Source organism: Lepidochelys olivacea (genome assembly GCF_965140295.1).
Source record: "Lepidochelys olivacea isolate rLepOli2 genome assembly, chromosome: 8".
In the NCBI taxonomy this organism is placed as follows: Eukaryota; Metazoa; Chordata; order Testudines; family Cheloniidae; genus Lepidochelys; species Lepidochelys olivacea.
The window spans coordinates 50,433,309-50,456,208 of NC_140418.1; the positions used below are offsets into that span (position 1 = coordinate 50,433,309).

General features: G+C 43.0%; 1 protein-coding gene across 3 annotated transcripts in view; it reads right to left on the reverse strand.

Moving 5' to 3' along the window:
• COP1 (COP1 E3 ubiquitin ligase) overlaps positions 1-22,900 on the reverse strand; it is a 228,234-nt gene that overhangs the window by 153,504 nt on the left and 51,830 nt on the right. For all 3 annotated transcript variants that reach the window (XM_084635924.1, XM_084635925.1, XM_084635926.1), the window contains exons 8-10: positions 21,197-21,273; positions 15,115-15,172; positions 6,690-6,804 (exon numbers count right to left, since the gene is read on the reverse strand). In XM_084635924.1, the coding sequence (XP_084492050.1) occupies positions 6,690-6,804; positions 15,115-15,172; positions 21,197-21,273 (250 nt within the window). The remainder of the gene's footprint in view (positions 1-6,689; positions 6,805-15,114; positions 15,173-21,196; positions 21,274-22,900) is intronic.

Consider the following 22,900-nt stretch of genomic DNA (forward strand, 5'->3'; position numbering starts at 1 on the left):
CCCTGATTTTAAAGAACTTGAACGTTTAACTAAATTCAAAAATTCATATGCTTGTTTTGTTAAACCATTATGTTTCCTGTTGAAGAAAAAAATCTGGAATACATAACGTTGTTTTAGTTAAATAAAACAATTTAAACGTGTCTGGTGATGTTCTTCTCCTAATACAGCATGGCAAGAAAATCCTCCAAATATTAACGATTAACCTGTTGAATTGGAGATAGTTCACCTCCCAAAGACTTCATAAATACCTGCTTCAATTACCTTTTGTGTATGAAATAACCAAACTATCATTCATTTTCTGATATAGCTGTAAAACTAATCTGAAAAGTTTTTAAAGTGATTTATTTTGAAAATGTATAGTGTATACCTTCTAAAAATGAAACCTACATCTCCCTCCGAGTTGTGAAGAATATGTATTAAGGTTATAACCACCAACAAGAATGCACTTTTATGTAGAAATCCATGATTAAGTCTTCCTGACTAGTGATTTAAATCACTAATTTGATTTAAATCAAATCCACCCTGAAGCTAGCATAATGTATCTTCTACTGAAGCAGAAAATAATTTAAACATACTCCAAACTAATGTATAAAGTAAGCTCATTTGTGATCTCCTGCTATGAAAGTTAAAAGGGATATGTCTTACTCCAAATACCTCTAAAATTCCATATATTCAAAGAGCCAACTTCCAAAACCAAAATCAAACAAATCATGATACACACAGATCTTGTACTCAAAATGCATTGAAGCGCATGAGTGAAATCTAAAAGAGGGGAAAAGGCTAAAAAAATGCCACAGATTTTTCCCTGTTGGGGGGACAACTGTGCCCCTTTTATCTTGTAATCCTCCACACAAAGTGTGGCTAATGTTATATTTTAGAACACCTGTAGCAGTTCTGTTAATCAGATAAAACATTTGCTGTTTCAATTTCTGAAGAGAAGATTTCTCATGTGAGGACTGATGGTACTATTTTCATTGCACAACAGGTGAAGAAATATTGTATTTTATCATACATTTATACATTGTCTCTGGGAGGTATCTATTACTCCTGGGGGAACTCTGCACCCCCAAGAAATATTCTGCAAAATTCTGCATATTTTATTTGTTAAAATAACACTATCACATCACACCAGTTTCAATTATTTTGGTAAATTTATTTCAAAATACCTGTCAACAACTATATCTGTAACACAAGCGACAAAAAGAATTCCCCCAGAAGTAGAGAATTAAAGAAACCTCTGTGACAACAGAGTTCCTGTTTCTCTGACCACCCCCCCAGAGGCCAGCCACTCCCACTCCCCCCCCCCCGGCCCAGACACTCACTCCCATACCCCCCCAGAGTCCAGCCGCTGAGCGACCCTTCCCCTCTAATACCAGACACTCACACCCCCTACCCCTCTAGAGCCCAGGGATCCAGAGGGAGAAACAGCCTGATGCAGGGTCCAAGATTGAATGGCGTTTCCTGCATGCCACCTCCTTCTTTCAGGGCATGCCAGGAACTGCAGCTGCCAGGACCCTCCATCTCCTCCTCCTCGCAGCAGCTTCTATTTCTGAGCTGGGGAACTGGGCTCTGCAGGATCCAGTGGCTCCTAGTGGCAGCCAGCAGCTCTGCAATGAGAATTCTGCATTGTGCAGAATTCTCTCAAGAGTAATCTACATTCCAGAGTTTCTTGCAATTTGTGTGGATTATTACAGCCTGCAGAACATTTGCTGAAGGTCTGTGGAAAGCTGGCTGCTCAAAGGCTACAAGCTCCTCTTCTTTTTCCAGCCGGTAAATTTTAATTTCAATGCACTAGAGACTTAGGTATAATTACTTTGCTATGGCAGCAATTGTTCTTCTTACCAAAAAGACTGCAGTTGCGAATGACAGGAGATGTTGCCCAAGCAAATGTGAATAAAATGGTTTCCATTGCCACAGGACAATTTGTATTTAAAATGTTGTCCGCACTATGAACAAGTTTGAGACTCTCAACACATGTGCACACACAATACTGCTGCAAATGTGAACATCAACACTTCACAGCCTTTTGCCCCATGATCTGGGCTGCCCATAAAGTATCCCATGTAATAAAACAGACTTTTTACAGAGAGTAAAATCAATGGCCTCTTTCCATTCAGAAAGTGTTGTCAAATCCAGATTTCAGAGTAGCAGCCGTGTTAGTCTGTATTTGCAAAAAGAAAAGGAGTACTTGTGGCACCTGGGAGGCTAACAAATTTATCTGAGCATAAGCTTCCGTGAGCTACATCTCACTTCTTTGGATGCATTAAGTGGAAAATACAGTGAGGAGATTTATATACACAGAGAACATGAAACAATGGGTGTTACCATACACACTGTAACGAGAGTGATCACTTAAGGTGAGCTATTACCAGCAGGAGAGCAGTGGGACGGGGGGGGGACGGGACTTTTTGTAGTGATAATCAAGGTGGGCCATTTCCAGCAGTTGACAAGAACGTCTGAGGAACGGTGTGGGGGGGCAGGAAATAAACATGGGGACATAGTTTTACTTTGTGTAATGACCCATCCACTCCCAGTCTCTATTCAAGCCTAAGTTAATTGTATCCAGTTTGCAAATTAATTCCAATTCAGCAGTCTCTCGTTGGAGTCTGTTTCTGAAGTTTTTTTGTTGAAGAATTGCAACTTTTAGGTCTGTAATCGAGTGACCAAAGAGTTTGAAGTGTTCTCCGACTGGTTTTTGAATGTTATAATTCTTGACGTCTGATTTGTGTCCATTTATTCTTTTATGTAGAGACTGTCCAGTTTGGCCAATGTACATGGCAGAGGGGCATTGCTGGCACATGAGGTCATATATCACATTGGCAGATGTGCAGGTGAACGAGCCTTTGATAGTGTGGCTGATGCGATTAGGCCCTATGATGGTGTCCACTGAATAGATATGTGGACACAGTTGCAACGAGCTTTGTTGCAAGGATAGGTTCCTGGGTTAGTGGTTCTGTTGTGTGGTTGCTGGTGAGTATTTGCTTCAGGTTGGGGGGCTGTCCGTAAGCAAGGACTGGCCTGTCTCCCAAGGTCTGTGAGAGTGATGGGTCGTCCTTCAGGATAGGTTGTAGATCCTTGATGATGCTCCTTGATGGAGAGGTTTTAGTTGGGGGCTGAAGGTGATGGCTAGTGGCGTTCTGTTATTTTCTTTGTTGGGCCTGTCCTGTAGTAGGTGACTTCTGGGTACTCTTCTGGCTCTGTTTAGCCGTATGGAGTGGAAATCTATCAGCTTCATGAAAAAACTTGTACAGATACAGACAGACATCATCTTCCTTTCCAAATGCAAACAGATGGACATCATACCAAAAGGACTGAAGGTAAAAAGTCCATTACAATCTACATACCACACAGACTATGCCGACAGCTTGTGCCACACGCTCTCAAAGAAACTGCGGAACCACCTGATGAACATCCTCTACAGCAAACAGAGAAAGATTAAGAATGAGCTCTCAAAACTGGATATTCCCATAAAAAACCAACCTTCCACACAAACTTCCTCGTGGCTGGAGTTTACCAAAACTAGACAAGCCATTTACAACACACACTTTGCTTCCCTACAAAAGAAAAAGAACACTAAACTATCTAAACTACTACATGCCACAAGGGGCCACAACAGTGGTTCCCTTAACCCACCCTGCAATATTGTTAATCTATCCAACTATACTCTTGGCCCAGCAGAAGAATCTGTCGTATCTCGGGGCCTCTCCTTCTGCCCCTCCACCCCCACGAACGTGATACAGTTCTGTGGTGATCTAGAATCCTATTTTCGACGTCTCTGACTCAAGAAATATTTCCAACACACCTCTGAACAACATACTAACCCACAGAGACCTTCCTACCAAGACTACAAAAAGAAGGATTCTGGGTGGACTCCTCCTGAAGGTCGAAACAGACTGGACTTCTACATAGAGTGCTTCCACTGACGTGCATAGGCTGAAATTGCGGAAAAGCAGCATCACTTGCCCCATAACCTCAGCCGTGCAGAACACAATGCCATCCACAGCCTCAGAAACAGCTCTGACGTCATAATCAAAAAGGCTGACAAAGGAGGTGCTGTCGTCATGAATTGGTCGGAATATGAACAAGAGGCTGCTAGGCAGCTCTCCAACACCACTTTCTACAAGCCATTACCCTCTGATCCCACTGAGGGTTACCAAAAGAAACTACACCATTTGCTCAAGAAACTCCCTGGAAAAGCACAAGAAGAAATCCGCACAGACAAACCCCTGGAACTCCGACCTAGGGTATTCTATCTGCTACCTAAGATCCATAAACCCGGAAATCCTGGAAGCCCCATCATCTCCAGCATTGGCACCCTGACAGCAGGATTGTCTGGCTATGTAGACTCCCTCCTCAGGCCCTACGCTACCAGCACTCCCAGCTATCTTCGAGACACCACTGACTTCCTGAGGAAACTACAATCCATCGGTGATCTTCCTGAAAACACCATCCTGGCCACTATGGATGTAGAAGCCCTCTACACCAACATTCCACACAAAGATGGACTACAAGCTGTCAGGAACAGTATCCCTAATAACGTCACGGCAAACCTGGTGGCTGAACTTTGTGACTTTGTCCTCACTCATAACTATTTCACATTTGGGGACAATGTATACCTTCAAATCAGCGGCACTGCTATGGGTACCCGCATGGCCCTACAGTATGCCAACATTTTTATGGCGGACTTAGAACAACGCTTCCTCAGCTCTCGTCCCCTAATGCCCCTACTCTACTTGTGTTACATTGATGACATCTTCATCATCTGGACCCATGCAAGAGAAGCCCTTGAGGAATTCCACCATGATTTCAACAATTTCCATCCCACCATCAACCTCAGCCTGGACCAGTCCACACAAGAGATCCACTTCCTGGACACTACGGTGCTAATAAGCGATGGTCACATAAACACCACCCTATACCGGAAACCTACTGACCACTATTCCTACCTACATGCCTCCAGCTTTCATCCAGACTACACCACACGATCCATTGTCTACAGCCAAGCTCTACGATACAACCGCATTTGCTCCAACCCCTCAGACAGAGACAAACACCTACAAGATATCTATCAAGCATTCTTACAACTACAATACCCACCTGCTGAAGTGAAGAAACAAATTGTCAGAGCCAGAAGAGTACCCAGAAGTCACCTACTACAGGACAGGCCCAACAAAGAAAATAACAGAACGCCACTAGCCATCACCTTCAGCCCCCAACTAAAACCTCTCCATCAAGGAGCATCATCAAGGATCTACAACCTATCCTGAAGGACGACCCATCACTCTCACAGACCTTGGGAGACAGGCCAGTCCTTGCCTACAGACAGCCCCGCAACCTGAAGCAAATACTCACCAACAACCACATACCACACAACAGAACCACTAACCCAGGAACCTATCCTTGCAACAAAGCTCGTTGCAACTGTGTCCACATATCTATTCAGTGGACACCATCATAGGGCCTAATCGCATCAGCCACACTATCAAAGGCTCGTTCACCTGCACATCTGCCAATGTGATATATGACCACATGTGCCAGCAATGCCCCTCTGCCATGTACATTGGCCAAACTGGACAGTCTCTACATAAAAGAATAAATGGACACAAATCAGACGTCAAGAATTATAACATTCAAAAACCAGTCGGAGAACACTTCAAACTCTTTGGTCACTCGATTACAGACCTAAAAGTTGCAATTCTTCAACAAAAAAACTTCAGAAACAGACTCCAACGAGAGACTGCTGAATTGGAATTAATTTGCAAACTGGATACAATTAACTTAGGCTTGAATAGAGACTGGGAGTGGATGGGTCATTACACAAAGTAAAACTTTTTCCCCATGTTTATTTCCTGCCCCCCCACACCGTTCCTCAGACGTTCTTGTCAACTGCTGGAAATGGCCCACCTTGATTATCACTACAAGAAGTCCACCCCCCCGCTGGTAATAGCTCCCCTTAAGTGATCACTCTTTTATTACAGTGTGTATGGTAACACCCATTGTTTCATGTTCTCTATGTATATAAATCTCCGCACTGTATTTTCTACTGAATGTACCTGATGAAATGAGCTGTAGCTCACGAAAGCTTATGTTCAAATAAATTTGTTAGCCTCTCAGGTGCCACAAGTACTCCTTTTCTTTTTGTTAAATCCAGAGAACATACTCCAGGAACATGGTGTTGAAACATTCTTCAAAGCTCATATCTAGTGCCATTTGTGTTTTAAGTACAGGAGAACATGCCAAGTTATCTTCCTACCACCCTCAATAGCCTTTGAATTGTAATCAACACATGCCTGTTTGAGTGAAAAGGCTCCTCACAATGGTATCTCAAACCCTTCTCTTGCGTCAGTACATTTTTAAAAGGATGTACTAGGTACAGACTGAAGTCCTATTGTTCATTAGGAGGATTGTTGTACGTGTCTTTCATGCACTGCCTTTGTAAAATACCCCCTTGGGCCTCTTTTGAAATGCCAAGAACATATTTCTTTGATTTAAAAAGCCAACCCAAGACTGGACAAGAGATGAGGTTCTGCCAGTCAGCTCAGGTGTACGTGCATACAGAACTTGGAGAGGAGAAGTGAGATGTGCTCTCTCAAAAGAGAGTCAATTTCTGTGATTCAAGTACTTAAGACAGGCAACTGGAAGCACCTCAGAAATTCAACTCCAAATTCATTAATGCAAAAGAAACATACCTGATACACGAGTCATCCTGGTGGAAAAATAGCACTGCTCCAAGTCCTCAAAATGAGCTGTAAGCCTCTTCCGCCTTGATGCCAACGTGCTGTTATACCATGGCTGTTTTTTAGTCTGAGTGGAGAACAAGAAATACTTATTTACCAAAGAGGCCGAGGCCTGGCTTTACCTGTTTTGGTACATTTTACCAAATTGTATAGAGACATGCCCTTTTATTTTTTAAGAGGTTATGAAACTGGAAAAAGACCAAAGGCCTTTTTTCTACATTTATCTGCCTCTCGTCACATCTGGTTATTTTACTGACAAGAAAGTCAGTCACATACCCGTAATTCTTGTTTTCTGAAGGTAGTAATTATAATTGGATAATCACTTCATCGCATGCTCACGAAAGCTTATGCTCAAATAAATGTGTTAGTCTCTAAGGTGCCTCAAAGTACTCCTTTTCTTTTTGCGAATACAGACTAACATGGCTGCTACTCTGAAATCTGCTATATGAGTTGCATTCTCTTTACTTGATCTTATAAAAGATAAGCTTACATATAAAAACTTCACTCCAGTATATCAGGGCACATAAAAAAGAACCAATACAGAAACTCAAACATACATGGGCAGGGACAGTCTTTTTGTTCTGTTTGTACAAGGACTAGCACAACGGGGTCCTGGTCCATGACTGTGGCTCTTAGGCACTACAACAAGCCCTACTGGGTCATTAGCAGCAGCACCGGTGGTGCACAAAAAGGTTTATCACGTGACAATGCACAAGCCAAGTACGAAATCCTGGCTCCACTGAAGTCAATGGGAGCACTGCCACAAAGGTGCCAGGATTTCAGCTTAAGAAGTTAACACATTCAACATGCTTCTTGCTTTCATAATTAGCAATTTACTCTCAGTTCAGAAACAACAATAAGTCACTCTCACATTACAACCAGCAAGAAGCCAACAAGGATGTAATTAAATTGAAATTAAAGGAATACACCTTATGAAGAGTACACTGTATGAACAAGTAACCTGGAACAAAACAAGGCAATGAAAACGTCAAGAACTACCCATCATGTACATTCCCTGACTGTATATTGACTGGATGAACCTTAAGTTCACAACTTCCATTTCATGCTGATTGCACATATCTTGTAGGTACTCATTTTATACCGACAGCAATCCAGCTTTATGCCAAATGCACCTGACATTAAGCATCTCTGCTTCACTGCAGTTTTGACAATGAACTACACATGACAACTTTACAAATATTGAACGGGACATGCTAATACCATCTTTATGTTAATTACATGAACCAGGTTGCAACTGCTTTAGCCTCAGCAAATTGTGCCTACCATACTGCAAATGACTCAGGTTCAAGAAGACTGCAAACAGCAATGAGCAATCACTTCATTTCAACTTGACAACTGTCTGGAACAGGATGAGTAATATAACCTAAACCTGAATCTTCTAGGTGGTTCCAGTCTGTACTAAGATGAAATCAATCACATGCTAAGTAGTTAATACGATTAGCAAAGCTATTACTAGATCTTAAGAGCCAAATTCCACTCCAATAGATCTCAGACTGGCAAACTGAGTTGTACTGGTAATCAGTCTGCATTAACCTGCCTTGATCAGCTAAATGCTCAACTGTGCCTACTTTAATGAAACACCAATCAAGCTTCTAGGCACAGGACCGGTGCAAGGAGGTTTCAAGCCCCAGATGAAAACTTCCACCTTGCCGGCCCCACCCCCACCGGCAGCTCCCCACCGTCCCCTCCCCTCAGCCAGCCAGCCTCCTCCCCCACCCCCGGGGCAGCAGCTCCCCGCCGCCCCCTCCCCTCGGCACAGGCAGCCCCCCCAACGGCAGCTCCCCGCCCCAGCTCACCTCTGCTCTGCCTCCTCCCCGAGCATGCCGCCGCTTCTCCCACCTCTCAGGCACACAAGTCTGGGAAGGAGAGAAGCAGAGCGGAGCAGTGCTCAGGGGAGTAGGCAGAGCAGAAGTGAGCTGGGGCGGGGAGTGGTTCCCCTGTGCACCGCCCCCCTGCCCCAGCTTACCTCCTCTCCACTGCCGCCCCTCACCACTTGGTGCCCTAGGCGACCGCCTAGTTCGCCTAATGGTTGCACCGGCCCTATCTAGGTGTAAGGGGACTGTTGCCCCCTTACTATCATTCAGTGGGGATGTTTTAGTTGCTAGCTCCCAGTACAAAAAGGGGGAAGGGTCAATGGGGAATCAGGACCCTGAGACTGACAGCCCCCAGGAACAATGGGGAGAGGCCAATGCTCCAGGTCAACTTGAATGACAGGGCAGGCAGGTTAATCAGGGAGTCAGGAGGCCAGGGAGGTCCCGTCCTCTGTGTGAGCTGGATTTGCCTGGGTCAGACAGAGTGGGGCCGAGCTAAGGAGAAAGCAGGGGCCCAAGCTAAGCTGGGGAGCAGAGCTGTGCCAGATCCAGAGGGACCAGAAAAGCAGCCCAGACAGAACAGACCCTGTCCTGGGAGCAGAGCTGCAGCCCCAAAGCCAGAGGCACAGCCCAGAGAGAGCAGACTTGCCCTGGGAGCAGAGCTGCAGCAACCAGAGCCAGAGGGGCCAGAAAAGCAGCCCACGAAGCAGGTCAGTGCTGGGAGCAGAGTCACAGAAGCAGCCTGCAGAGCAGAACTGTTCTGGGAACAGAGCTGTAGCAACCAGAGGCAGAGGGGCCAAAGAAGCAGCCCAGGGAGCTGGAGGCAGAGCAGCAGCAGCAGCGCAGAGACCGAGTGGTGGAGCTTGGGCTGGAGCAGTCTGGAGCTGGGTGCGGTGAGCAGCTGGGGAGACTGACTGGGACCCTGGCAGCAGGCCCAGCACAAGGAGACACCTCAGCCAAGAGACTCTGCAGGCCAGGCTTTGATCATAACCCCCCTGACAGGGCGGGGGCAACACTGGGAAGAAGGGTCCTACCACTTAGAGCCTGACAGCGTGTGGCCACCACCAGAGCCAGTGTCCAACCCACAGCATCCCTGCAGCACAGCCGGAGCCTGAGAAGGAGGCCTGGGACTTACAAGGAACAGGCTGTAAACTGTCCTGACATTCCAGAGACACTGTTTGTGATGTTCCCTGCCACAGAGCGGGTTGATGTGTTTCCTTTAACTGTTCCCATTTTTCCTTATTCTTTTTAAAGAAATTGTTGATTAAATAACTTGCATTTGCTTTAAATTGTATGTAATGGTCAGTGGGTCAGAGAAGTGCCTAGTGCAGAGAGAGTACCCCAAGAGTGGGGACACCCTAGCCCCTGTCCTAGGTGACCACAGCAGGGTTGGGGGTCGAGCCCCCAGGAATCCCAGGCCCAGCCTTGTTGGGGTTACGAGGACTCTGCCAGACAGGAGAGCGGAAGGGGAGTCCTCAAGGGCAGGGAAGCCACTGGGTAAAGGAAGTAGGAACGAGGACTCAGATCCTTTTGCGAGCCCACTTCACCGGGGTAGTGCAGAAGCCAGGAAAGTTCCCCACAATAGCAGGACTATTCCCCCGCTTACATAGGCAAGAAAGTCTGCTCCTTGACTACTCAATCAGTTGCTAAGTTACACTGGAAGAGGCAAGAGAGGAAGAGACAAGCAAGCAGCTGGCACAAGAGGGGAAAAAAGCAAAATCTTGCTTCTTCCTACCAAGGAAGAAAAGGTTTAGGGGGAATGCTCTGAGACCAAAGGGCCAAACACAACGAGGAGATGTTGAACGCAACTCTTACTGCTACGGGGAACTGTGCTGTACGGGAGCCATTAGGGAGAGAAGCAACCTGTGTTTTGGGACCACGGCTTAGAGCCTGTATTTCTCTTTACTTTGGGACCTGATTGAAGAACGCCAGCTAAACATAGTTTGAGGTCGGACTGGCTAAAGCCCTGCTACGGTTTGTTGGAGCCTTAGGGCAGTGGTTCTCAACCAGAGGTACACGTACCCCTGGGGGCACACAGATGTCTTCCATGGGGTACATAAACTCATCTAGATATTTACCTAGTTTTACAACAGGCTACATAAAAGACACTAGCAAAGTCAGTGTATGAATTTTTAATTTGCAAATAATGACTTGTTTATACTGCCCTATATACACTATACACTGAAATGCAAGTACAATATTTATATTCCAATTGCTTTATTTTATAATATGGTAAAAATGAGAAAGTAAGCAATTTTTCAGTAATAGTGTGCTGTGATACTTATGTCTGATTTTGTAAGCAAGTAGGTTTTAAGTGAGGTGAAACCTGGGGTACTCAGGACAGACTCCTGAAAGGGATATGGAGTTTGGAAAGGTTGATAACCACTGCCTTACAGGAAGACTTTTCTTCTCTATAATAAAGCCCGTGCAGGTGTTTTGCACTTTATTAGGCTGCTTACTAAGTTATGAAAACTAGGGAACCATTTAGGATCCTCTAGAATCACAGAATATCAGGGTTGGAAGGGACCTCAGGAGGTCATCTAGTCCAATCCCCTGCTCAAAGCAGGACCAATCCCCAATTAAATCATCCCAGCCAGGGATTTGTCAAGCCTGACCTTAAAAACTTCTAAGGAAGGAGATTCTACCACCTCCCTAGGTAACGCATTCCAGTGTTTCACCACCCTCCTAGTGAAAAAGTTTTTCCTAATATCCAACCTAAACCTCCCCCTGCAACTTGAGACCATTACTTGTCGATCTGTCATCAGCTACCACTGAGACCAGTCTAGATCCATCCTCTTTGGAGCCCCCTTTCAGGTAGTTGAAAGCAGCTATCAAATATCCCCTCATTCTTCTCTTCCGCAGATAAAACAATCCCAGTTCCCTCAGCCTCTCCTCATAAGTCATGTGTTCCAGTCCCCTAATCATTTTTGTTGCCCTCCGCGGGACGTTTTCCAATTTTTTCCACATCCTTCTTGTAGTGTGGGGCCCAAAACTGGACACAGTACTCCAGATGAGGCCTCACCAATGTCGAATAGAGGGGAACGATCACGTCCCTCGATCTGCTGGCAATGCCCCTACGTATAAATCCCAAAATGTCATTGGCCTTCTTGGCAACAAAGGCACACTGCTGACTCATATCCAGCTTTTCGTCCACTGTCACCCCTAGGTCCTTTTCTGCAGAACTGCTGCCGAGCCATTCGGTCCCTAGTCTGTAGCAGTGCATGGGATTCTTCCGTCCTAAGTGCAAGACTCTGCACTTGTCCTTGTTGAACCACATCAGATTTCTTTTGGCCCAATCCTCCAATTTGTCTAGGGCCCTCTGTATCCTATCCCTACCCTCCAGCGTATCTACCTCTCCTCCCAGTTTAATGTCATCTGCAAATTTGCTGAGAGTGCAATCCGCACCATCCTCCGGATCATTTATGAAGATATTGAACAAAACTGGCCCCAGGACCGACCCTTGGGGCACTCCACTTGATACCAGCTGCCAACTAGACATGGAGCCATTGATCGCTACCCGTTGAGCCCGACAATCTAGCCAGCTTTCTATCCACCTTATAGTCCATTCATCCAGCTAATACTTCTTTAACTTGCTGGCAAGAATACTGTGGGAGACCGTGTCAAAAGCTTTGCTAAAGTCAAGGAACAACATGTCCACTGCTTTCCTCTCATCCATAGAGCCAGTAATCTCATCATAGAAGGCAATTAGATTAGTCAGGCATGACTTGCCCTTGGTGAATCCATGCTGACTGTTCCTGATCACTTTCCTCTCCTCTAAGTGCTTCAGAATTGATTCCTGGAGGACCTGCTCCATGATTTTTTCCAGGGACTGAGATGAGGCTGACTGGCCTGTAGTTCCCAGGATCCTCCACCTTCCTTTTTTTTTTTTTTTAAAGATGGGCACTACATTAGTCTTTTTCCAGTCATCCGGGACTTCCCCCAAATCGCCATGAGTTTTCAAAGATAATGGCCAATGGCTCTGCAATCACATCCGCCAACTCTTTTAGCACTCTCGGATGCAGCGCACCCGGCCCCATGGACTTGTGCTCATCCAGCTTTTCTAAATAGTCCTGAACCACTTTTCTCCACAGAGGGCTGGTCACCTCCTCCCCATGCTGTGCTGCCCAGTGCAGTAGTGTGGGAGCTGACCTTGTTTGTGACGACAGAGGCAAAAAAAGCATTGAGTACATTAGCTTTTTCCATATCCTCTCTGACTAGGTTGCCTCCCTCATTCAGTAAGGGGCCCACACTTTCCTTGACTTTCTTCTTGTTGCCAACATACCTGAAGAAACCCTTCTTGTTACTCTTAACATCTCTTGCTAGCTGCAACTCCAGGTGTGATTTGGCCTTCCTGATTTCACTCCTGCATCCCTGAGCAATATTTTTATACTCTTCCCTGGTCATTTGTCCAACCTTCCACTTCTTGTGAGCTTCTTTTTTGTGTTCAAGATCAGCAAGGATTTCACTGTTAAGCCAAGCTGGTCACCTGCCATATTTACTATTCTTTCAACACAACGGGATGGTTTGTCCCTGTAACCTCAATAAGGATTCTTTAAAATACAGCCAGCTCTCCTGGACTCCTTTCCCCCTCATGTTATTCCCCCAGGGGATCCTGCCCATCAGTTCTCGGAGGGAGTCAAAGTCTGCTTTCCTGAAGTCCAGGGTCCGTATTCTGTTGCTCTCCTTTCTTCCCTGTGTCAGGATCCTGAACTCGACTATCTCATGGTCACTGCCTCCCAGGTTCCCATCCACTTTTGCTTCCCCTACTAATTCTTCCCGGTTTGTGAGCAGCAGGTCAAGAAGAGCTCTGCCCCTAGTTGGTTCCTCCAGCACTTGCATCAGGAAATTGTCCCCTACGCTTTCCAAAAACTTCCTGGATTGTCTGTGCACCACCGTACTGCTCTCCCAGCAGATATCAGAGTGACTCAAGTCTCCCATGAGAACCAGGGCCTGCGATCTAGTAACTTCCGTTAGTTGCCGGAAGAAAGCCTCGTCCACCTCATCCCCCGGTCCAGTGGTCTATAGCAGACTCCCACCACCACATCACCCTTGTTGCTCACGCTTCTAAACTTAACTCAGACTCTCAGGTTTTTCTGCGGTTTCATACCGGAGCTCTGAGGAGTCATACTGCTCCCTTACATACAATGCAACTCCCCCACCTTTTCTGCCCTGCTTGTCCTTCCTGAACAGTTTATATCCATCCATGACAGTACTCCAGTCACGTAAGTTATCCCACCAAGTCTCTGTTACTCCAATCACACATAATCACACATAATGGAGCAGAGTAGTTCCGACGCACCTTCACTGGCAGCAAGAAGGAACTGAGGGTGGGGGGAGCACGCAGTTCCCCTTTTACCGCGCCAGGCAGGCACCACTCCAGGGGTCGCTGAGGTGCTGCCCCCAGCCCCTCAACAGGTACTGCTAGGGAAAAAGCTTCTGGCACTGGTGCACGTGGCGAGCATGCACACCTATTGTGAAATTCACATAAGCAATCATTCGAAGAAGAACTGATTTTACCATGACTGATTAACAAAAAATGTAGCTCAGTTTATATTCATATGGACTATTTTCACTGGAGATTTCTTGTGCAAATGAAAATTTAACTAAGTGTTTCTTAACAATTATTTCTAGATTCCCAGCCCAAAAATATATTAAAATTTAATTAACAATCCACCCTAGAGAGAGCAGACTTCAGTCTATATGATTTTCAAACCAACAGGCTGTTATCCAGAGTGATGGGAAAACCTAGCTTGGGTTGGGGATAGAAGGAGGGGGTGGTAGAATTATGCTGTTTCTTTCTATTTCAAAGGCGAAATTAAAGTATTAAAACAAGTAGCATCCATGGACAGCAACAAATAAAGAACATGCTAGATTAGAGTTTTGAACATAAACTCTCCATCTGTATTTTATACTCCCTTTAAAATCAGATAGATAAAAGGTATTTATACAGAGCCAATCACCATGGTATCTAGCTACCAATAACGCAGCTATAAAATGTCTCGGAAAAAAAAAAGAGAACCTCCTCTATCCATTTACTAACTACCAACTGATATTACCACAAAATATGCTACAGAAATGCCGTCTCAGGATTATTACAATGATTTACTCTAATTTTTGTATCCATAGCTAGCTCTAAAATTAAGTTTCAAAAGCATTTTTACCTGTACATTATATCGCCATGTGGACCCTGCTGCTGCGCACTAAAAGTTACACAGAGAACTTTTACATATTGTGCGGTTTCAAGCAAGGAGAAATGAGGCTTCAAACAGGTTCCCAATCTAATACAGTCACAAGAAAAATCAACTTTGGAAATGAAGTCAGGTACCTAAAATGTATGATACCATTTCTCCCTGCAGAGAGCATGTACCTGAATATGACCTGATGCATGAGAATATGCAATTATTCCTATAGCTTAGCCTCTGCCACAGATAACGAGGTGACTATTTAAGGATTCAGATTTATAAGAGCCAGTTTGGCCAATGTCCTGGAGATTGAAAACAATCTTTGTCCTTTGTCCCTCCCTCCAGACATATGTATTATCTTACCTGAGAACTGCCACTGAATCCTGGAGGCTGGCTGTACTCCGTGGAATCGATAATATTACTGTAAAACCAAGAGAAACGGAGCCTGCTTAAAATCAGTCACTATGCACTCATCCTTTATCATTTTCAACCTACGTATTTTTCCTATTACATATAGCAGCAAAATTGTGTTTTAAATTCATTTTGTAGGCATGAAACATAAGCCTTACATAAGCCATACAGAATGAGAAATTGGCTTAGAGAAGAATGTGGATATGTCTTATGTCTACAAGAAATTCTAAATTACTCTTAAACACACTTCTATCCAAGTACAGTCAAGTGTGATAGTGTTACAAACAAAATTTGAGGACAGATGTGTTCTGTATGTAAAGCATGTAGTGTAAGCATACCTTCTACATACTGCTATTACAAAATAATTGTGTAGGTACCCCTTCCTTCCTAAAGGGAGTTACTGGTATTTCATGGGGTCCAAGATAGTGATGTGAAGGGAACAGTCAAAAACCTAGTTTGGAAAATTATTGACCCAGTCACCTTAATATTATAGAGATGATCTCTGGAAGTGTCTGACCTGCCTCTCTTCTCCCCCTCCCAAAAAAAAACAACCAACCAACCACCAACCCTGGTACTTGAGTTGTGAAGAACAGATCTCTAAGTTGATGTTTAGATCCAGAATTACCGATCAGAAACATTCCTATGGCATGCTATTTTCCAGTTTTGCATACTTTTAATTTTGAAATAAGACACTGAGTTCACCTCTTCTGGATTTTTTTTCCAGAGGCTAGGAAATGAACAAACCACTTCTCTATAAGAACAGTTATTTATGGTTAGTTCCTATCATGTTGACCACCCGCATACATTGACTGAAGCCAAGATTTGAAAAACAGCTTGCCTAAAGTGAGGCACCTAACTTTGTGAGGTACAGTTACATGGTCTGAGGACCCAGCAGCTAGCTACAGACTGCTCAGCACTTTTGCAAATCAGGCCCATTATTTAGCCAACTAAAGTATTTAAACCCTAACTTTAGGCACCAGTGCTTGAAAATCTTGCCTGTAACATTTTATTTCTGTATGATACACAAATCCCTTCCCCAGTACCACTTAGTAATCAGCCTTTATTTGCCCCTGAAGCATTTTTAGACTACCACACAAGAACACTATCAGGTTAAAATTATTTAGTCAACAATCTGTTACAAATATCTACTGTAAAAAATTTTGAAAGCCTTGCTTTCACCAGTATTCTTGTCTTGTTTACTTTATTTCATTTGTCTTGAAACAGATTATTCAGTTTCACTTTAATTTCCTCACCTACAATGAATGTTAGATAGAAGTATTGTTCTCACTGAAGATTATGTTTTAATGGGGGAGTGGGGTGGAGGAACAGGTAGTTTTTATAAGGTTACTGGAAATATTTTTATTGGTCTTTCTGTGTAAAATCAATTTTTTCAAAACTCTTATGTTTAGGTTATGGTTGCCAGCGCTGATCAGTGACACTGAAATTTCCGTGTACTACGGGACTACCGACATAGCATTAAGAGCATTTCCACAAGCTATAAATCTAGAAAGCCAAAATACTTGTAATTGGGCTTTAATACTTCACTCCAATATTAGTTTTAAAAAAATCTAATAGACGCAAAATCTGACTTGAAGAAAACATTAAAATTTTAATACATTTGTAGTTAACTTTTAAGTGAACTCCAACTGCTGATGTCTTAACACTTGCACAGCCAAAACAGAAAAGCTACAAGCAAAAAAAAAAAAAAAAAACACGTTCTAGGAAAAGAATCATTTTCTATTAGATCTTTGTGGAGGAAAAAAAGTAATAATGCTGCTTCAAGCACATTCAGGGACAATAAACTTTAATCATGGGAGGGTGAAGGGGCAGACAAACAAAATGCATACACCAGTTCCTGCCGGTGACAGCAGGAGAGAGATGCACAGCTGAAAAACAAGCTGTTACAACAGACAGGTACAGCTGGAATTAACAGCAGCACAGCAGACTTAAAGTGTCCAGTCTTATTTTTGCTATAGATATGCTGGTAAAGCAATGTAATCTAGGTTCCACAAGTGTAGATATAATTCCACTATCCACAGACAAATTCTAAGGCAGTTTTGTGTAATACCCTTAGTTCAGGGGTGGCCAACCTGAGTCCGAGAAGGAGCCAGAATTTACCAATGTACATTGCCAAAGATCCACAATAATACATTAGCGGTTCTCCCCCCAACCCCACAGCACCTCCCGCTCCCTCCCCACACCACCTGATCAGCTGTTTCATGGCATGCAGGAGGCTCTGGGGGGAAGGCACTGCCGGCTCAGGGGAGGGGGCGGGAAAGTTGGCGCCTGTAGCTCCAGCCCCGGAGTCGGTGCCTAGACAAGGAGCCGCATATTAACTTCTGAAGAGCTGCAGGTGGATCCGGAGACACAGGTTCGCCACCCCTGCCTTAGCTGAAGTTGACTTGCAGATTCTTGTAATCTTTCTTTCCAATTATTCAAGTATCTTAAATTTAAAGTCCTGTTAAAGGCTTTTAAATATTTTTGTGATTAAGAAATTCAGCTACATTTATTAATAAATTATAAAAGGCATTATAAAATCTGGGAGCAAAAAAGGGGACAAACATCAACTGTGGGTGGTGGCAACTGGAGCAAGAAGGAGCAAATTTTGAGACAAAACTGGAGTCAATGGACAAAAAATACTGCTTGAACAAAGTGAACCTTGGGCTACCATGTAATTAATTTTTATTGGGTCTCTTCCCAAGGAACTCATGACAGAATGGTTAAATTTTCAATTACTGCCTCAGAAACTAGAGATGTATTCCCCCCATGTCATTTACCACCCAAAAGAGAGACAGGGTGGCCAGGGTTTTTGTTTGTTTTATTGGGGGGAGGGGGAAGGCGAAGAGAAACTTTTTGAGTAGTATTAGTTTTTAATCTTACTCATAATTGTTTGTATTTCCCTAATACACAAAACTAGAAAAACCTTAATCCTATAAAAAAAAAAAGTACTGTACCATTACCCCACATAATGTTTCATCACATCTTGCAGAAGTGCACAAAAAAGTTTTGATTTCTTTTAAGCATTCATTACACATGCTGAATACAAATTCAGCAAAGTTACAACAGTGAGGTTTCCTCCAGCAGTATTCACCTACAAAAAATACAGGATTATTTTAAAGTTCAAGAGTGTGGATATAAATGAGATGGAAATAGAAAGTACATAAGCAACTATCACTTTTTTGGCTATGACGACTAAGAGGCAAATGTGGAAAACGGAGAAAAAAGTTGAACTGGTCTTCAAACCGGGTCTAGAGACGTTCAAGCAGGAAAAAAATAATGAAAAACAGTATTGGTGGAGTGGACTACTGAATCAGAAGTAAAAGTGGATTAAAGGATAAATCAGATAGGGCATAGGTCTGAAGGCTCTAAATTTCAAGGCGGAATACTGTAAATCTGAAGAAAAAAACAGAACAAGATAAATTGAACAGTATGACAGTCAAAAGGAAAAGTCTGTTTTCTATCAGCACATATTTAAGGTAACTTTATGCTATTTTATAAAATGCATTAGTAACAAATGTTGATCAGATAAGTTACAACAGGACAGAAAGTATGCTGACAAAGTATGTACTGGTTTAAACACCATTTTAATTAACAGCAAGTTGAAAATATCCATATAATTTAATAAAGTATTTGAACACGGAAAATTATATGGTATAACTATAATACATGAAATATAAATACATTTCATTCTTACTGGTTCACTGCATCTCTAAAAAAGTGTGTTTTTAGGATGAAGTCAGTTAACAGAACTGGAGGATTCAGCAAATTTTAAAACCCCCATCAATTATTCTGTAGTATTCTTTCCAAGGAAAGATCTAGGTTGCAGTTTTTGAACTATTCACCACAACATATGTTCAGTGCTGAAAGCCAAATTAATTTCAGAGAGGAGGAGGTTTCTAGAAAATAAACCCAAAGAATTCAAGTCTTTGGTCATATGAAACCAGACACAGGACCACTGTGTGTCAAGAGATACAGGCTCTCGAAGTCATCCAGCAAGTGAAGTCTCTTAAGAACCTTCACATGCCACTTCTCATTTTAGCAGAGAAACTACAGAACAAGCCCTGATTTTGGCAGGGTCACTGAGGAGTACAGGAAGGGACCTCTCTCAAAAGTTTGGTGAGAGACTACCCCATGTGCATTTTGTGTAAGTCCCTACTAGTCTCTTGTACGAGGTTTAGTTAATGCCAGACTAAATAATGCTTCATTCAAGTCATGCGTTCTGGAGAACAGAGCAGCAGTAAGTGGATCTTGTTACAAAAGGAATGTTGGGTCACAGCAGTGTAACAGTCACATTTCTAAAACCAAGAAGTCCAATGGGCCTACAAGATACTTATTTTTTTATATCAAAAGACTAAACTAAAGCAGTTTTAATCAACATAGCTGTGAATAATTTGAGTAGCTTTGGGACCAAGATCTATAGTGGCCCAAGCACATGTACTCTATACAGACCTGAAAGAATTCCAGAAAACCCTTACTAGACTGGCCTACACAGGTTTCAGACCAGATTTTTAAAAAACTGTTTTCAAACACTTCTTTGGCTAGAAAAAAATTATTCCAGGTCCCAAGTGGTATAAAACAGTGCTTGAAAAATTCACTTGTTAACTTGCTTCATGTGACAGAACTAGACTATCTACTTCTGCAGAACTTAACCTTCCATTTTAAGGAAGAGTTTCTAGCCCTTATACTTAAAAAAAAAAAAAAAAAAGATAATGGTCCAAACGTGAAAAGTAGTGCAGTATCAACTTACTGATCCTGAAACTCCCAGCTTTCCCAAGCATCAGAAGCATGAAATTAAAGACTCATCAGTTTCACTGTTAATATTAAGAATCCTGTGAGTGGCACAAACTATCAAGAATCATGGCAATTTCATGTAGCTACTGCTTGCAGAAGCAATGAGACGCAGCAGAGAAGAGATACACTGGAGTTATGAACTGGTTTAAAAAGCCCCAGAAGAGAGGAACTTGCAGACACCTCTTTTCCCCCCTCTTTTCCCCCCAACTTTAAGACATCTATTACATGATTACGAAAGATCAGAGTCCCAAACAGGATCCAGGAGTAACAACCTTGTACAAATACTAGCAGCTGTTGGAAGGGCTCCTCACCCATCCATTGTCCCTGAAACTCTCCAGTGTAGTACCTCCTAACATCTTTCACATATACCTGTGGGCTATTAGGTTTAGTTCTCCAGCTAGCAGACATGTAGTAAAGTATAAATACCAATCAATCAATCCCCATGCTGGTAACCTCTGGTTTAAAGAGCTACTAAAACAAGTGTTTCCAGAAAGAAAAAAATATCTTTCATATAATATGAAAGATGAGAGCTTGGGGGCATCATAACTTATTCCAGTTGAATAAATATAGGAATGTATGCACAGTGAAATGCACCTTAAACCAAACTGCTGACATGTGCAACTTGGACACATAAAAGGTTAGTCACAATTTCATTTGTAATCCAGGGCACATAATATCCCAGACTGAAAAAATCCCATCAACAATACACTAGAGAAATGACATTTCAATCTAACCACCGAGAGCAGGCAGGTGGGTAGAACCAATGAGTCTGTTAAATTTAAAAATCTGACCACGAGAATATGCAAATTTAACCTTCCATATTGAACAGGAAATCAAAGGTCATTCACTTATTTAATGTGAAATTGTTTTGGACATTGTATGTGCCAACCACCACAAATTAAATACATGATGTTAAAAGCACAGACATACGTTTAACACCAACGTTTTACACCCAGCAACTCAGATTGTCTGCAGACTTACCTGTACAGTACTGAAAAGCTGAAAGTTTTTCAAAGCATTCTGGAAAAGGAAGATCTTTAATCCAGCTGCGAACTCACAACACAGCATTCTCTTCACTAATTTATTGGCATGAAAATAAATACCACTGAGAAACAGATGGGCCATGTGAATGTTATTTTTATATGATCCAAGAACTAGTGGAGTTCTGTGCATGGCACGGCTGAGGACTAGAGCCATATGAGGGATCTGCAGCACAAATTTTGAGCAGCTGCAAGCTTCGTACCTGTTCGAAGGCGAGGGGGCTTCAAATTGAGGCACCGTACTATCCTCACTGACCGGGGAATACAAGCCACTCATTTCCTGAAACAGAGAGCCAAGTTACAACAAAACGAAAGAGACATGCATGCTATGGACATCTTTCAAATACATAGTTTTGGTTTTGTATAAATTAATTTTTGTAGTAGGTAAGCACAGGCATATAATTTTGCTTAATTCATACATAGGAATCTTTGCTCTTTCCCCAGTAATGGATTCCTATTTCCTACCACCATTCCAGTTGGTCTTCTCAGGGCCTGCTGCCAGTGCATCTTGCTCAAGGATCAGGGAGGCTTGCATCTTACATATTAGAGATCAATGGTTCTATCTGAGAGATATGCTGCCGCCTCCAGCTCAGAAGCAGGAATCTGACCATTTCCCCCCAAAAAAATTCATATTACATTGCAGCTCACTTGTTCTGCAATCACACTACTAAGACAGATACAAACTTAGTCCTAAAACAGCTTTTGAAACTGCAAAGGAATGTGGAATTTGGGTCAAGGCAAGAATACATGGGGGGCTGAACAAAACCAGAAAAGATTAAGTTACTCATTAGGCTTCAGCAGCATCACCTGCCACTGATGGGGAAAATGCACAATCTAGTAGTCTGGTTAGATTCCCAGTTGCTATTGAAACATTAGGTAGAAGCTATGGCCTGGTCACCTCCCCGCAACACACCTTTTAAAAATCTACATATAGCCAAGATGTTGCACCTGTTTCTTTCAGAGGTGGACAGATCTTGCAACTATCATGCATGATTGTCACCTCCAGATCAGATCACTGCAATGTACTCTACATGGGGCTACATCTTAAAATTGGTCTAGAAACTGAAGCTGGTGCAGAATGCTGCAGCTCATTAGTTACAGGGTACATGATCTGAGAGCACACAACCAACACTTTTGGAGCGACACAGGTGACCAATTCTTTACTGGATAGAATGTAAGGTGTTTGTTTCAATGTATAAAGCCCTAAACGACCTGAGATCCTTTTATCTAAAAGACCATTTCTCTCCCCATGTTATACAGCCACAGCTCTACAGCCAATCAGTGGAAGCCCCACTCATAACAGAGAGAAGTAAGTGGCAGGATGTTTTCCAAGAAGGTGTCTCTACTTTGGAACGTGCTCTCCCCTTCATCTGAAACAGACCTACTTTATCAGCTTCAGGAACACTGCAATGCACATTTGTTTTTCCTAAGTGGAGAAAGACTGGGTGAACTCTTGGATTAGACTGAATATTTTTCATAGACTGAAATATGTTTCTATCTGCTGGGTTGATTTGAGTCAGTTATTGGGTGAAGGAAAGTTCCTGGAATTGTTTGTTTTATTTGTATTTTATAATAGAGCAAAGTGCCTAGAGTAAATGAAACTCTTTTACAGAACATGTATACAGTAAGCATAAATAAAGAAATCTAGATATGGGGGCCTGTGGGTACTGGTTGGAGGGCCGTTAACCTGAAAAGGGATGACAGATGCAGGAGCTCAGCTGGTGCCCGAGTAGCTTTTTGGGCAGCACCACTTCATGAAGCTGCAGAATTAGCTCCACAGCCTCTTAAAGCACCAATTCTCCACTCCCAGAGTTGAGCACTGGACAGGACAGAGAAGAAGTAGTTCAGGGAGTGGTCTAGAGAATGAGTGGGGATAGAGCAAGGTGCAAGGTTTAGAAATACTTGGG